Genomic DNA, 16733 nt, shown 5'->3' with positions numbered 1-16733 from the left:
CTGAAGATGCTATTTAATCCGAATCACTATCTTTCTAGGAAAAAGCAGCATATTTAAAGAAGGTCCCTGGCCTTCCCACCCCCACCTCCCTGACCCTCTCTAAAAGGCCCAGTTCTGTAACTGCGCACTTATCTTTCTCATACGTTGCAACACTTCAAGTTTCCAAGGTCTCACAACACAGGACTAGGCCTTGAACTCACAACAAAAGGTCTGGCCACTGAACTTTATGAAGTATGACAGAAAATCAGGTTCTAAGTAGCATATGAACCCACTAGTACGTTAGCCGACCAACAAATACTTGTTGGTGGCTTACTGTGTGTCAAGCATTGTTCCTATCTTGAAAAAGCCTGCTTTTATAAAAACAAACAAATACAACAACAGGGAAAGATTTCTGAGTTGTGAGCAGCCTAAAACCCACAGACCTGAGGTCTTCTGTCACGGCTACATTACATGCCATACCTCATGATATAATTAGTACTATGGTTTTGACTGAATAGTTGTATATATTTACAGATGTCTCCTTCAAGTAGCAGGTGAGGGAAAAAGTCCGTTTTGGGCTTATGTTGAAATTAAACTATGTTGTCGTTCTAATTACATATTGAGTGGAACTCCTGCGAATTCACCAGAATAGACAAGAGGACCCAATGTGAATTATTCGAGAAAAGCTACTTTATTCATTAGTTTGGAACATGCATTTAATTATAACTTTTGATAACATCTAGCAACTCATTCTGTAAAAATAATTAGGATAGAGATACACGACTGTTTTAAGTCTGTCTGGAGAAAGGCCATTTACTTTGTGTGTGTGGTAGGGGGAAAAGCCTTTAGGTGATTTATTATGTTTTGTGCTCTAGCACAAAAATATGAGCTGCTTCTGTTGAAAAATAAGCACAAAACAAAGTTTCACAATTCTGTACCCTAAGATCTGAAGAGCCACCTAATTGTTACAATCATTTCTTCGGTAAAAAATCTGTAATAAAAATATATTATCTCTCTATGCATAAATGAACGTGAATTTACATGTCTTGACGCCCTCTTGTATAAAGAGGCACCAACTGACAGGGATGTGGAGTCTAATTTACTCAATCTAATCATCTTGGGCCACTTCTGCCCGCTACAATATGTTCTACTGCAGAAGCCGCTGAGAAACTGATAATACCCTGGGGCAAAGCTAACCAGGAAATGATGCTGCAACGGACTGAACAGCGGCCCTATACCAAACACGGTGCTAAACATACAACATCTTATCTTATTCCATCCTTACGCCCTGCCTGTCAGGGAGGTGCCACCCCTGGTTTACAGATGAGCTCACAAAGTTAACCAACTATCCCAAGGTTGCCCACTGGCAGAGTAAGAATTCAAATTTTCATCTGTCACACTCTACAACTCGCTCTGCTGACCACACCTTGCTCTCTCTGGGACTCCTAATGTCATTTGCCAATTGCATTAGATGTGGCTCTATCACCCCCAGGAACAAAACTTCACAACCATCCTCAAACCCATCAGTCTGCCCCAAAGGATCCCAACAATTGTACAATGCTAAGAATCAAAATGAGGGGAAGGAAAGGAGCCCAGCTTAAGGCTCTGAAGTTCCTCCTCAATCAGATTAGCTCTAACTCGACAGTGGTTCCAACGGCCCAAACCTAAACCAAGACGGTCATCTTCTTTCTATACTCCTGACACACCTCTGTCTCCCCGCCATGGCCCCTGGGCAGCAGCTGAGCCAAGAAGAACCAGCTCTTCTGTTCCCATGGTGATACTCCAGCTCCGGTGCAACAGCTAGTTAACTAAGTGGTGACTGTGCGGTACTTGAACCTGGGATCACACCTTTTCCCTACAAAAACCTCTCCCATCTCCGTGGGTTCATATGGAACTCATAGGTACTGGAGTTATTTGATTAATCCTATGACCTTGTTATTTAGTCACTGCTTGAAATACACCAAATTTTCACCTTCAAATACATCAGAGTTCTTAGTCAACAAGACTTGTAAGTCAGTCAACAACTATTTGCAGAACACAGGCAGGCACACAGAATTTTATGGTAATGGGTATTTATACCTTCGATTCTCAGGGAACTCAAAGTCTAATTTGCTTTGCCTCCCTTATTAATCAGTCAAATATTTACGGAGCAACTTGGCTATGGAGCCAGCATTGTGTCTGATGCAACAGGGAAGTTTAGCACAGATCTGGACAGAAGTAAATTACGCATGGGAAACAAGGTGAAAACTAAGTGCCTGAGTGTACAGGAGTGAATAAAGAAGCAATGGGAGATCAGAGAAGAAAGAGACCGGCTGGCCCACTTGTGCTCTCTCTCTCCCCCGCACCCCCATTCATTCACTCATTTAAAAACTATACACTGTGAGCACCAACTAGGAACCAGGTACCATTTCAGGCACTGGAACTGCTTCCGTAACTGAAGAGTAAAGTGTTCTGCTCTGCTCTCACGGAACTTCCATTCAAGCAGGGAGAGGCAGATGATGCCTACAGACAAGCATAAAAAAGGCAAGCAGTTGAAAAGAACAGTGATGGGGAGAGTAAGGGAGCGATGGATGCTATTTTAGATAGGGCTGTCAGGGCAGAACGCTCTAATAAGTGACATTTCAGCAGACACTTGAAGTTGAGACCATAAGCCACAGAAAAAGCACTGCAGGCCTTCCAGTAAGAGCAAATGCCCCGAGGCAGGCAAGCCACCAGGAAAGCCTCTGGGAGAAGGGACTTAGCTGCTACGGAGGGTCATGTGTGGACAGGAGAGGGCTGTGAGAAAGCAGCAGCCTGGGGAAGCAGCGTGTGCACGGCGTGGAGCGTCAGAGAGGCGGCCAGCGGAAAGAGCCGTGAGAGTAAACACACACATGTGACTGATAAGGCGGGGAGGGTCCGCGGGGATGCTTCCCAAAGAGAGGACGGAGGAAGCAGGCTGCGATTTTAAGGAAGGAGCCAGTGTTATTTCACAGTAAAGTCTTTGTACCAGGAAGACGAAGCCAGAGAGCAGAGAGAACCGTGCACAGGTAGTAAGAAAAAGCTACGCTGGACTGAAATGAAGGACGTGGAATGAGATAAGGCGAGAGAGTAGAACACACAAGAGGCCAGAAAAACCGATGTGTGCGTTTTGCCTTCGTAACTCAAGGGGCCTGTGAATACGGATGCTACAAATACCTCGCTCACGGGACAAGAAGCCAAATGAGCGAGCCACCTTTTCCACAAACACAACTGAGCATAAGACCACACTTCTCTCTTTTCACAGCCTTTGAAGTTTGGCACATCTTTTCCCAACACGCTCAAATTGTGAGCATCCAGGTTTGCACATAAGACGCTTTTTTTCAAGGCAACAAAAGAATTCAGTAACAGACGTGGAGAAGACCTGACTGCTGGAGATGCTTCGGTAATTTGCATTTCCATATTAGAAGCTCCAGATTTTAAATTGAAAATACAAAACCCCACCTCATTACTGCTTTCCTTGGGTGAAGAGAAAATGGAAAATTCTTTGCAAGGCAAAAGCGTGAGCCTCAAGAACTCCCCCACACTGCCTAGCAGTGCTCAGTCTGAAGGGCAGGCAGGGGCCCGGGGCCCAGTGGGCACGAGGCACAGGGGTACTCACGGTTTTCCTCCCGGAATGCCGGTCAGGTTTGGAGGTATTGCTGGCACGCGCATGTGATGGTGTGGGTCAAACCCAACCTGCAATTTTCCCAGGCAAGACAACAAAAACAAGCACAGTTACATTAACTCATCTCAGCCTACCCGCTACCTCCCTAAATCCTGGGAGAACACAGCCTTTAAAATAGGATTTTAAAAATATATATGCAGCAACATCTACTGGGGAAAAGAGAGGATGTTTATGATTTTAGTGGTAATGTATCGGGGGGGCGGGGGGGTGAACCATACATGAAAAAAAATTATTTGTGTAAGTTTTGAAGCTTATGATGGAAACAAAGGGTTCCACTGCATTCATTATTATTTGCTCTGCTCTTGGGGGTTTAAAATTAAAAGAAAACATAAAATAACAAAGACAGTTCCTCACCTTAGGAAAGAAAATGGATCTCACGACAGAACTGCATGTAGTTTAATTTACAAGTATGACAGGTCCCCTTACAAATACCTCCACTTATATAGACCACGTTCACAAATCTGTCTGGCAATCCTACGGGCTGAGGAAGAGCCTGATTCTGTAAGGGCCACACACGTACCACTGGGGATCTCCCGTAGGCGGCGGCGGCGGCGGCAGCAGCGGCCGCCGCGCTCATCTGTGGAGAAATGTTGTGCAGCCCAGCGTAGGCGGCGCCTGGGCTGGTCAGCTCCCCATTCATCCCAGCGTGGGGCACGATCCCAAACGGGGTTGGGTATGGACAAGGGACTGCCATCGGGGTCCTTAGGCTTGAGGCTACAGACCGAAACGGAAGGAGGCAAGAGAAAAACCAAGAACACAGATAACAGTAAGTTAGTAAAATGTTAATACACACGTTAAAGGAGCCAGGATTCAAATGAGCTTATTGTAATATTCTCAAAAGCCAAAAGGCATCAAGGTTCAGATTAAATAATTCTAACAACCTTACAATGCTGGTCATTACTGCTCTGAAGGTACTGTACTCTTTAAATTGCTTTAACTTCTTTAAAAACAAGAAGCATAAATATACAGAAAACCTTTCTTCTTACTAACCCAGGGGGTCGACTCCTGGTGGTTTTCCAGGCACAGGCCTCAATCCGGGAGTGGAGTTACTGCCTGGTGTGGGTGCATCGGTTCGTGGAGTAGGGGTATTGGATTTTGAAACAGGAGTGGTAGATTTTTCATTCTAACAAGAGATGGAATAGAATATAGTGGCAATTAGAGCACAGTTTTAACAATGACGTTAAACATTTAAAAAGGCAAATCAGAAGGAAGAAAAAAATGGAAAAGGTTCTTCAGCTTGGGCCTTCACTTTCATAATTAAAAGGAGCAAACCAACAAACAAAAAGAGTTCACCGAGTTCATAAAACCAATGTTCAGGAGGACGTAAACTGAAGCCGAATTTAGGGCAGAGTAGATGATTTCTAGGAAACTGGTCTGAGCCAGAAAGACGCTGACAAATCGTGATGTCCTGACTGTAACCGACCACTTGCTGGTTGCTCTGATTTAAAGCTGGTTGAGCTGGGTTCCTGGTGGACTGCTCACGTCACAAGGTTTCCTGGCTAACGGGTCCCATTAAAACAGACCCAAGCCTGAACTGTCACAGAGATCAGCACAGAGGAGTTGCCAATACAAGAAGGCCAGAAGGCCAAGAGGAAACAACAGAAAAAAAGAACTTAATATAGCCCTGTGCCAGACACATCCCCTAGGTTGCGGACACACTGAGGAATTTTCTTTCCTTTAGCTGTAAACTCAGAGGTTAGATGAAAACTGAATTTGTCTTTTTTTTTTTTTTAATGTTATGTTACAAGGAAATAACTGGTGAGGAAAAAGGAAGACATACTACACAAAAAATGCAATTAACTACACAGCCACAGAAGAAGGGGGTATGGAGAGATTATCCTGACTTGCAGTTTCATTTTTGCATCCATGATTTGTGGTGTAAGTCAAGGTAGACTTTTGTAAATGACAGATTACTTCTTAGATAGGAAGGGAAAATTATTGCAGTCGTATATAGCTTGGTAATTCAAACAAAGCTAGCAACAAAATCACATCTAAGCCAAAAACGAAATTTACCGTAAACCATAGGTGACAAAACCATCCCTGTAACCCCAGAGTGTATTTCTTCATCTTCCCTAAGACACGTTTCACTCAATTTCCCCATATCCCTCCCCTATCCTTGCAAAAAGAGTCATAAAACACACATCTATCACTGGTAAGTCAGTAAACCCATTCTGCTCCAAAAGTACTTTTGTCGATTAAATTTGAATACCCGGTAGAAAAAAAAAAATCTATGTATGTTTATATATATATATATATATATATATATATATATGTTTAGAAATAAGAGTTCTATAGAAAAATATGAAAAATAGAAAATTTTCAAAATAATCAAAGCCAACCATCTCTAAAGAGGCAACGCCGAGAAAGATGACGAAGACCAGCTTACAAGGCTAAGCTCTTTGGATTTGGAGGAAGGAGTGCTGCTGGAGGATGCGATAGACGCTGGACTGATGGGGGCATCTTTCTTGAGCAGGCGCGTCTTGTCCAGACCATTCTCCCTCGGGGAATGTGCTGGGCTCCCTCGAGGGGAAGATGGATCCTACAAAGGAACATCAAGGACATCAAGGGCATTAATGCAGGATGGCACATTTACAAGGTTGGAGTACTTGGGTGTGGACGTCTCCAGCGGAGAGCATGGGGAAGTGCACAATGTTCTGTAATAGATAATAAAAGACTCACCAAGTTGCTCAAGAAAACACCTGGAACTGAGCTCAAAGAAAATACAAGATTTATAGTACAGTCACCCCTTGAACAACATGGGGGCAGATCTGTGTGGGTCCACTTATATGCAGATTTTTTTTTGGATAAATAACAGTACAGTACTATAAACGCATTTTCTCTTCCTTATGATTTTCTTAACATTTTTTTCCTCCGGCTTCTTTATGGTAGGAATACAGTATGTAACACATATAAAACACAAAATATGTGTTAATCGACTGTTTATGTTATCAGTAAGGCTGCAGGTCAAAAGCAGGCTAAGTTTTGGGGGAACCAAAGTTCTACATGGCAGCATCATGTGTAGACTAGCTGAATCACTACGTGGTACACCTGAAACTAATAGAACACTGTGGGCTAACTATATACTTAAATTAAAAAAAAAAAAAAAAAAAAGGGCAAGTTATATGTGGACTTTTAATATGCAGGAGGCTGGCGCCCCTGAACACCCCCTCCACCACCTGCATTGTCCCCGGGTCAGCTGTACTTCTTGAAAACAAGAATCAGTACCCTATACATCTGCAAGCTGCCTGTCCGCGAGACCTGCAGGCTGACCACAGAGGTCTGGTGTGCATTCATAGTGATAGCAAAAGGCACTGATACTTCATGGAAAAGAACAGCAATACAAAAAAGATTAAGACAGAAAACTAGTAATGCATAAATTTTTCACGTAAACAAAAAGCGGGTCCCTTTAGAAACTAGGCACACACTGTGCACACTAACTGCTTGGGCATGAGTCACTGGGACAGCGGGTGAGAGCAGGAGGTTGAACGTACCTCATTGGAAACGTCGACCACCAAGTTGTCGTCGCTCTTCTCAGCGTCGCTGTCCTGCATTGACAATGGACAAGCATTACCTCCTTCCCCAGTGCACAGGCACAAAGGACAGATTTACCCTAGATGAGTCCAGACTAATTCCTCACATCTTACAAAAATGAACGGCGCCAAACGGGGCTAAACACTTAACGACGTACTATGTTCTTTAATCCTCATGGTGATGTTATAAGGGAGGTAATATGATGATTCCGCTTCACAGGTAAAAAAACAAAAAAACAAAAAACCAAAACAACACACAACAAACTGAAGCTTATGGCTTGCTTGTTACTCCAGAGCAGAAGTTAGCACAGCCGGCTAAATCCAGCCTATAGTTGTGTGTGATTTGTTCTCTCAGTGTTTTTGTGGGTAAGTAGCTACTCTTTTAAAATTGGGATTTCATTCTTACTCATTGCCAAATAGTATTCCCTCGTGTGTGTGTGTGTATATATATATATATATATATATATACACACACACACACATCTTCTTTATCCATTCATCAGTTGATGGACATTTGGGCTTTTTCCATAATTTGGCTATTGTTGAAAGTGCTGCTATAAACATTGGGGTACATATGCCCCTATGAATCAGCACTCCCGTATCCTCTGGATAAATTCCTAGTAGTGCTATTGCTGGGTCACAGGGTAGTTTTACTTTTAAGTTTTTGAGGAACCTCCACACTGTGGATGGAACTGGAGTATTATGCTGAGTGAAATAAGTCCGTCAGAGAAAGATATCAAATGTTTTCACTCATGTGGAACTTGAGAAATTTATCAGAAGACCATGGGGGAAGGGAAGAGGAAAAAATAGTTACAAACAGAGAGGAAGGCAAACAATAGGAGACTCTTAAATACAGAAAACAAACTGAGGGTTGATTGCGGGGGAGGAGGAAAATGGGTGATGGGAATGGAGGAGGGCACTTGTTGGGATGAGCACTGGGGGTTGTACCTAAGCGATGAATCACGGGAATCTATCCCGAAAACCAAGAGCACACTGTATACGCTGTACGTTAGCCAACTTGACAATAAATTATATTTAAATAAATAAATAAATAAATAAATAAATAAATAATAAAATTGGGAGATGTCACATGAGAATTCAAGCTTGCAGCCTTGTTTTGAGGCCTACAGTCTTGCACGGCAGCTCCACAGTGGGCAGAGAGGGGACTGCCTGCATCCGCCCCAGTGCCATCCAGCTTGTTCCCTTCACTACGTGCCCTGGAGGGCCAGTCACCGAAGAAAAATGAGCTTCACCCATGCTGGACACACATTTGGGTGCCTCTGCAAGTTATAGTCAACAAAACCTGCTTTATTCCTTAGCACAAATTCATTTTAGGCATTTTACCAGGTTTTCTATGATTTTATATTTTTCCCTAACATTTCTAGTTGACCAAAGAAAATCCAGCCACCTTGAAATACACAGAGGGAAGTAAATACATCTATAGAAATGATATTATGGAACACCTAAGATGTCTTCTATTAGCTTCCAGATAAAGCACTGTGTTCACTCACGACACGTGTGCACGGACCTGCACGCACAGAGGACTTCAGCGAGCCCACTGAGATCCAGCTATAAATGCAATCACTAGCTTCTTCTCCTAGTAGATGTTTTTTTTCTCTTGTGTTCTAATTGTGGTTGATAACAGTCAAAGGGTAAAATAGCTGCTGATAAAAAGCAGAATAAACTGGCCTCCCCCAAAGCAAAGGTGAATGAACCTACATAACGAGCTGCGATTTCCTTTTCTTCAGTTTTCTGCTTTTTGCTATCAGAGGAGTAGTCAGTGGAGTTTCTGTGCTTCTCGGCACCTCGGAAACTGGCTGATGGGGATACTGAAGAACTCTGGAGTTAGAAAAGAAAGCAGCTTTGAGAAATGACCATCCCTTTAACAGTGAGTTCTTCAGTCACTTAAGACTTAATGTTCCTCTTCTTCATTAGTATACACTTGCAAAACTGTTAGGAGGAGACAGGAGAGAAGGCAGGAGGTGAAAGGAAGAAGGCAACAGAGGTGTAGAGAGAAAACCAAGGAGAAATGGAAAAGGGAATGAGGGATAAAAGGAACAAACCGTGTAGAGACGTGGCAGAGGGAGCCAAGGAATAAAAAAGGAGGCAGGGACAGCAAATCCAGAAGACAGAAGGGGTCTGGTCCAAAGGAGATGTTGATTACACTGGCAAAGCATCTTTAGAAAAGTGAGAAAGGAAGCGGATAGGAAAAAAAAAAAAAAAGGAATGGGGCACCTGGGTGGCTCAGTTGGTTAAGCATCTGACTCTTGATTTCAGCTCAGGTCATGATCTCACAGTTCCTGACTTTGAGCCCCGCATCGGGCTCTGTGCTGACAGTTAGGAGCTTGCTTGAGACTCTCTGTCTCCCTCTCTGCCCCTCCCCTACTTGCACTCTCTTTCTCAAAATAAATAAACAAACACTAAAAAAAGAAGAAGAAAAGGAAGGAAGAAAAAGGCAAGCCACACCCCCACCCCCACCAAGTTTGCTGGCTGATGGGAAGCATCTTAAGCCATTACAGAAACACTGAATACATTAGAGTTCAACCTGGAGAAAAATTAGTACATCTTCAAAGGAAAGGGAAGAGAGGTACTCTTTGGGCATTTGAGCACCCAAAAATGGTGATCATGTGACACGAAGGTCCTATTTACAGAATTTTGCTTCGTCCCTTGTCTTGTGGGCATGGAAGATTCAGAGTGGCAAGTAATAAGAACAGAAACAAAACATCTGCAAAAATTCACTTTGTTCCTTTCTGACTCCTACAGTTTTCATAAGCCTGCTCTTTTTTTTTTTTTTTTTTTTTTTAATCTCTGGAAACCCTGGAACCCCCATTAGGACCAGGTAACAGAGAAAGACAGTCCCTCCCTCTTGGGAACACGGTCGGGAGCGACCCGTATGGGTTCAGGTGATGTCCGTCATTTCTGCCCTTCCAAAGAGGTCCCAGGTGGAGGAGGCCCACACGTCAAAAATAAGCACTGAAAGCACAGAGAATGGATGTGTCTGCCATTGAGGCCAGGTGGCTACTGGGAGGCATATTTAGAGAGTATGACAGCCTAAAACCAGATATGAAGAAATGAAGAAAGTGTCAATGGAACCGGGAAGCAACCTTACAAACTGGCTAGTGATTCAGCTCCAGACAGACCAAACAGGAGCTAGCTAGACACGAAGGTGAGGTGTGAGAGAGGGAGCAGGGCTGACCTGTGGAGGGTAGGTCGTAAAGGCCAGAGAAGCCAAGTCCTTCATCAGGGCACCAGCACAGGGCTCTGTGCACTAGACTAACCCAGGCTGGATGGTGGAAAGAACATTTGGAGTTAAGAAAACAAGTTTTAGGAACAGCAAACAATCTCCACCAGAATATCTCCGCCTTGCCATCTGAATCAATTCAGGAAACTGTTCCGTAAAGCTCTTCCTCATTGATAACTTTTACTCTTCTCATATAAAACTAACCTTTGTACTTTTTTCTCCTTTATCTTAGTCTGATGGTATTATAAAGATACACAACACTGGAGCGCCTGTCAGCATGGAGCCTGCTTGGGATTCTCTCTCTCTCCCTCTCTCTTTGCCCGTCCCCCAGCTCATGCACTCTCTCAAAATACATAAACTTAAAAAGAAAAAAAGATACACATTTATAAGGGCTTTTAAATTAACTATGGGGGAGGGAGTGTGATATCCAGAACTTGTGGCCCTGTATTCCATTTCACTTCCTCTGAACCTTAAGGCCACATTTTCTTCTGTGGCTAAACTTTCAAAGTGTGTTGTTAGAGGAAAACCAATTAACTTCCTTCCCCCCCCACCGCCCCTCCCCCGCCAGTATCTCTACCAAGACACCACCCCCTAGTGGTCAGCTGTGCTGATGGCAACTCCACCACCAGCTTCAAAGGCAGGAAGGAGAGGGGATAGGGGTTTGGTGGCAAAGGAAGACGAGAAGGACAGTGAGTGGGTTCCCAACGACAGGGCTGGGTATCTCTAAACCCTTCCTTCCTTTGGCATTCTCTCTCAGCGTTTTCAATGAATGCAATAAATTGTAGGCATCAAACCCTGTAACTATCCCTATTCATTCACCCTTAAGCTTAATGGCAGAAAAGATGGCACGTGCTACTCAGTAAGGCGGAAGGCTGAAACAAAACATTAGAAGCCAAATAATTTTTAAAACTGGACTGCTTCATTTTCACGTATTTCCACTCAGTTCCAACCCTCGTTCCTAAGCTGTAAAGACTCGGTTCAATGCTTCTGCTTTATTTTCACACCATGACTAGGTTTTTATGACCATTACTCCACTAAAATCATGCCTGCAAACATCATCTGTGAGCCACTACCTACCATATTTAATGTCAGAACCCCATATCTAGTTCCCCTGTCTCCAGTCTATCCTCCACATTTCTGGGGTTCGTATTTCCCCAAAGAGAGATTCAACCACTTCTCAGTCTTCCTTAAAAACAACAAATGGTTTCCCACTATCCTTAGGGGAAAACAAAAATCCCATATCTGAGCGTGGCTGTTTCCAAAGCCCTTCAGTCCATGCCCTTAAACCAGAGCCCTGGCCTTAGACCTCAGCGCCACGAGCTTGGTGTTGCCCAGTGCTCTGTGCATTTTCATTGTATCTGTAGCCTTTTTTCTTGGTTTATGAGAATGCCCATTTTCCCTTGGTATCTTTCTGTTGAAATCCTCATTCTTAAGAACCAGCTCTAATGTCACCTTTTAAAGCTCGCTCAGACACTGGCAGGCAGAATTAATCACTCAATTCCTCTTTGTTCCCTTAACACTTTGTTCACCCAGTGAGTAGAGCCCTCGCAATCAATATGTGGCTATTTGTTTACAAGGTTACTTCCCACCACGGTCTGTGGGTTACTTGGGGGTGGGGGCCCCCGGCACAGTGAGCAGCAGAGAACTGCCCAGAAATGTTTTTGAACATCAATGAGCAAATATCACTTTTGTGCTCCTCAATCTTAACCTAAAATTCAAGTGACACATTCCCTTTCAGAAGACCACTAGGCTGGACGGTTCCACAAGAAACCATTCACTGCAGTGAGAGCTGAGCAGTGACGCCCCTTGGAATTAGCAGCAGGGAAGTTCTGTGTCTCCTTCATCTCTACTCCTCTACCTACTCCCACATGCCTTCATCCGACTCATGTGATATCTTACAAAAAAAAAAAAGAAAGAAAAAAAACCTACGTGTGCATGATTATCAACAATCTGAGTCTTTTGATTCTGAGATCCTCTACTGATAAAGTCATTTCCACTTTGTCCGAAAGGAAAAATTGATTTTTAAACAATTATGAAATGCTTTCTTAAAAATCAATACTTAAATGGTAATGTTTATTTATCTTTATGCTTTATACTTACTTATTGACATACATGTACAGACAGCTTTACTTAACTGGCTGGTTTCTGGCTCTGTGGGCAGTATTTTATTTGTGAATTTTACTGGAGAACAGAGTTATATGTTGGAGTCTCCTGGTAGAAGGATAAAGTAGTTAATTATCACTAGCATTTAAAGGTTAAGCTACACAATGGGCACCGGAGCAATCCGCGATGTTCCAATAACGTAATTGCTCTGGAATCAAATTGGACTTGGCACAGACTGCCATCACGAATCTTACACCACCGTTCTGCCACTGGAAGGCCTCTTGGATCTTTGCTGAGCATGTGAACGGGAGGAATTAAATAAATACTTGTAAAGACAAAGTCATGCTTTCATTACGAAGTACTTCTGTTTCTCTATCACTACTTTACAAGCTTACCTACATTAGATTTCCCCTAGCTTGCTACACAGGAAACTTACTGGAGCTGCATCATGACTCTGTATAAATCTACAAACTCAGAAACATTTTCTCATTACCGTTTGATCATGTGAATGTATCAGCAAATTCATTAAGGAGGGTCATAACAATCAGAAAAAGTGGCCTTTTTGCCTCTCAGGCAAAATACCTTAAATGTGAATGCTTACTAAAAAGCTCTGTATTTTTAATTTTTTTTAAAAATCTTTATTTATTTTTGAGAGAGAGACAGAGCACAAGCGGGGGAGGAACAGAGAGAGAGACACAGAATCTGAAGCAGGCTCCAGGCTCCAAGCTGTCAGCACAGAGCCTGACGTGGGCCTCGAACTCATCAACTGTGAGATCATGACCTGAGCTGAAGTCGGATGCTTAACCGAATGAGCCACCCAGGCGTCCCAAAAGCTCTGTATTTTTAAAAACAAAACACTTGTGTTGGGATATTAAAAAGAACAAAGTAGATGTTTAAGGAAAGAAAAGGAAGGAGGCAAACAAAAAACCAGGGGAAAAAATAATAAAAATCTGTAAGTCTTAGGATATGGAGATCCCAATTGCTTTGGAAGCAAAAGGTAAGCTTTACAAGAAGTTACTCCTAACATCATAAATCATATTTTATCTTCAAATGACAAAAATGATAGATCCTGGTTTGAAACCCAACCAAGACTTTACTAAGGTTATTACTGACCAAGTCAGATGGAAAACAGACACGTCCCTCAATTGAAATGGATGGCCCCGTCCCTTCACCTTTACTCCTCTGCCACTTCAAAGACGACCATGTATGACAAAGAGTTCTATAAAGCACACCACCGCCCCCCAAAAACCCCCAAGAAATAGTGTTGTTACAATTAGCTAATTTTAATAACAGGTAGCACAGATTTTACTAGCAGGCAATAGCATCTGTCTGGAGTCAGACTGCCTGTCTGGATTTGAGTCTAGAGTTTTCCACTTAATAGCTGTGTAGCCCTGGGGATGCTGCCCAGTTTGTCTCTCTGTGGTCTGGGACAAGAACACCCCGCCCATTTCCTCACTGGGCTGCGCTGAGGACTAGGAGAAAGAACCTACGTAAAGAAGTACAAGGCAAGGTCCCAGACAGAGAACTGAGCCCCTCAGCAGCAGCAACTCGGCACTATGACGGAGAACTGCATGCTATTTACTACAGAGCTGGTGTGGACCTTCTATTTGGAGCCTCACATAAGGATTATTCTTGGCATCTGTGTAGCACTAGCCCTCAGCACAGATATACAGATGGTCTGTAATGATAGGGTTTCAATAGACTGCTATGAACCAAAACACATCTCCTTTCAACAAAGTAAAGGTTTTGGTTCGATACTGCAGGCAGGACTAGAAATACCACCTCCACGTTGGACTTTCTAATTTGATTTCAAACGCACATCAAGCTAAGGCTGCTTGCCATTCACGAAGTGCAGTGGGTGTATGTCCCTGCCCGCTTACAAGATTCCAACCAGAAGGAGTGGTTGAAGAACCATGATCAAAAACTCTCAAACACATTTGATATCGTCTGTTCATTAGCTACAGCCTTCGAACACCCCATCTACTTGGTACCAAAGAGTAAAACCATCAGATAAAGGGGATAATGATGGGACAAGAGGGTACCTTGAAAATCCGGCTGGGGTTTTGCCCCTACCTTACAACTGCTCTCCAGGCCTCCTCTACTCTCAAAACCAGCCCAGTTTAGACCATTAATTACACTGTTAGTCTGACTGTAGTTCATTCAGTATGGGAATTAGTTTAGATCAGGGACAATTCAGAGGAAGTCTGTTAATGGCAGTGGGGGAGGGAAGGATGGAGAAGTCAGGCTCAAGAGGCTGGCTGACCCTTCACTGGTGCCATAACTAAAGTCCTCAAGCATCATTTCCTCTGCCAAAAACAAAAACAAAAAAAAACCAAACCCTAGATGACTAAAACAGACATGAATATTGTTGACTTTCTTGAGTTCAGAAAGGCCAAGGTACTGCTGGAGATCAGCAGGGACTCTGCTAAGCAGAAGGGCCTTCAGGAGGAGCCCTTCAATCATGAGTCACCCTGCCATCGATATGTTCACTAGTCCTCAAAGCATTTCAGAGTTATGAAATACTTTTAAGTTCTGAAGTGAAAGTAGTATCCTGAATCACCTATATTTACCAAATACAGTACCATACCCCAGTGCATTCCTGACTGAGGTTTTATTGTACAGTATTACACAAAATGCTTATTATTTACATTCATACAGCTCTTTAAAACGGATACAACATTGTAACACTGATTATCCCACCCATTAGAAAAACAACCAGAAGAGATGGAGAAAATAATCCTCAATTTGGAAAAATTAAAACATAAAAAATATTTGGCTAAAATATACACATCTTACACACTGACTCATAACATGCAAATTTATGTAAATTAGCTTAAAATTTATAGCATGCTGCTGGTGAAAGACCTGAATATGGTGGGGCTCTAAGCCAGTCACCGGTGTCAGTTTACTGCTCATTACAGTAAGACTTTTTTAAAATAACCTGCTTGATTAAGGAAGTCATTAAAAACACAATCTGTATATAACCCTCACAGAACTTGCTTTTTTCAAATTAGCATAAATCAAAATTCACCTTCAAAAATGACTGGGACTTTCTGAAGACCTGCCCTTGTTAAAGTATAATCTCCATATAAAGTAATGAGTCTGTTCTTAATAAATGTTTCACCTTCCACAACATGACAAGAGCAACACATTCCTTAAAATGTTCTATTGTTGTCTTTGCCTTTCTGCTTCTCTCCTGGTAAGAGATACCTGGGTCAAGATAAATGTCTCTGGCAGATAATCAAAACTCGATCAAACAAGGAGCTGAAAGAGGAAAGATTAACAAGAGAGGCAGTGTCCAGAGTGGGTACGGAATGGGTCCTAGAGTCAGCGCAGGTGGGCCAAACTAGGCTGTACCGCCCGCTGTGTGACCTTGGACAAGTTAATGAACGTCTCTAAGCTTCAGTTTCCCAGTGGGCAAACCAAGGCTGAGTGGAGTCCTTGCTGGGAAGGCTGCTGCCAAGATGAAAGGAGAGTGCATGTTGTGAACGCGGTAGCTAGCCTGTGAAGGGCCGCTACTCCTATGCTAACGTGGAACCACCACACAAGGTCAGTGTGCTCATGGACTCTTTCGGCAAGTATCTGCTGAATACCCACTAAGCACGGACAAAGATGGATGAAACCTACACCTTGCCCTCCAGTAAGGCCCTGGGAGTTAAAAATACTTAGAATACAAAAGTCCCACATATCTTTTCCTTCATGCAGTAAAATACACAGCACTTCCATATTCAGTCATTCATGTTTTGTTTCCATGGCCTCAGCATTATGTATTACTTGGTCAGGATAAAACGCTATAATAATTTATAAGGTATCAATAGAATTGATTTTAAATTAGGACATTATCTTAATGTCCTCCTGGGTTTTCTTGAATGTTATTTCCTCTTCCTGGAATAAAGCTGTTGGCTCCACCCCAGAAATTTCATTAAACACAGTTACTTTAGCTGGTGAGCTGAGCTGCTGCTGCTGTGTGATGCTCTGACACCAAAGACACAGGTCTGGTCCTTGTGTGGCCACCTCAGCTCCCCTCTCCGGACAGCCACTGTCTGCCCGTGGGCCAAACTGTGGGTTACATGAGGAAGCAACTGGGAGAATGAGAGGGGACAGGCGAAGTGAGCCCACAGATACTGCTCAGAAGTCCCATCTCTGATCCGGGCTGATCGCCCCAGAGCTGCCGCATGCCCTTCAATCCAATGGGCCT

The 16733-nt window shown here is 43.1% G+C and overlaps 1 protein-coding gene across 14 annotated transcripts in view; it reads right to left on the bottom strand.

The window, feature by feature from the left end:
* Positions 1–16733, bottom strand: part of LOC123593423 (transducin-like enhancer protein 4) — a 142479-nt gene that overhangs the window by 14877 nt on the left and 110869 nt on the right. For all 14 annotated transcript variants that reach the window (XR_006710310.1, XM_045469185.1, XM_045469188.1 and 11 more), the window contains 6 exons: positions 8911–9030; positions 7153–7206; positions 6048–6200; positions 4652–4784; positions 4182–4375; positions 3596–3672 (listed from right to left, as the gene is read on the bottom strand). Coding sequence is in view for 13 of the 14 variants with exons in the window: in XM_045469185.1 (XP_045325141.1) it covers positions 3596–3672; positions 4182–4375; positions 4652–4784; positions 6048–6200; positions 7153–7206; positions 8911–9030 (731 nt within the window). In the remaining variant the exon portion in view is untranslated. The remainder of the gene's footprint in view (positions 1–3595; positions 3673–4181; positions 4376–4651; positions 4785–6047; positions 6201–7152; positions 7207–8910; positions 9031–16733) is intronic.

This window comes from Leopardus geoffroyi, chromosome D4 (genome assembly GCF_018350155.1).
Source record: "Leopardus geoffroyi isolate Oge1 chromosome D4, O.geoffroyi_Oge1_pat1.0, whole genome shotgun sequence".
Taxonomy (NCBI): Eukaryota; Metazoa; Chordata; class Mammalia; order Carnivora; family Felidae; genus Leopardus; species Leopardus geoffroyi.
Note: the sequence above shows the minus strand (reverse complement) of the source record. Positions and strands in the feature narration are given on the sequence as shown.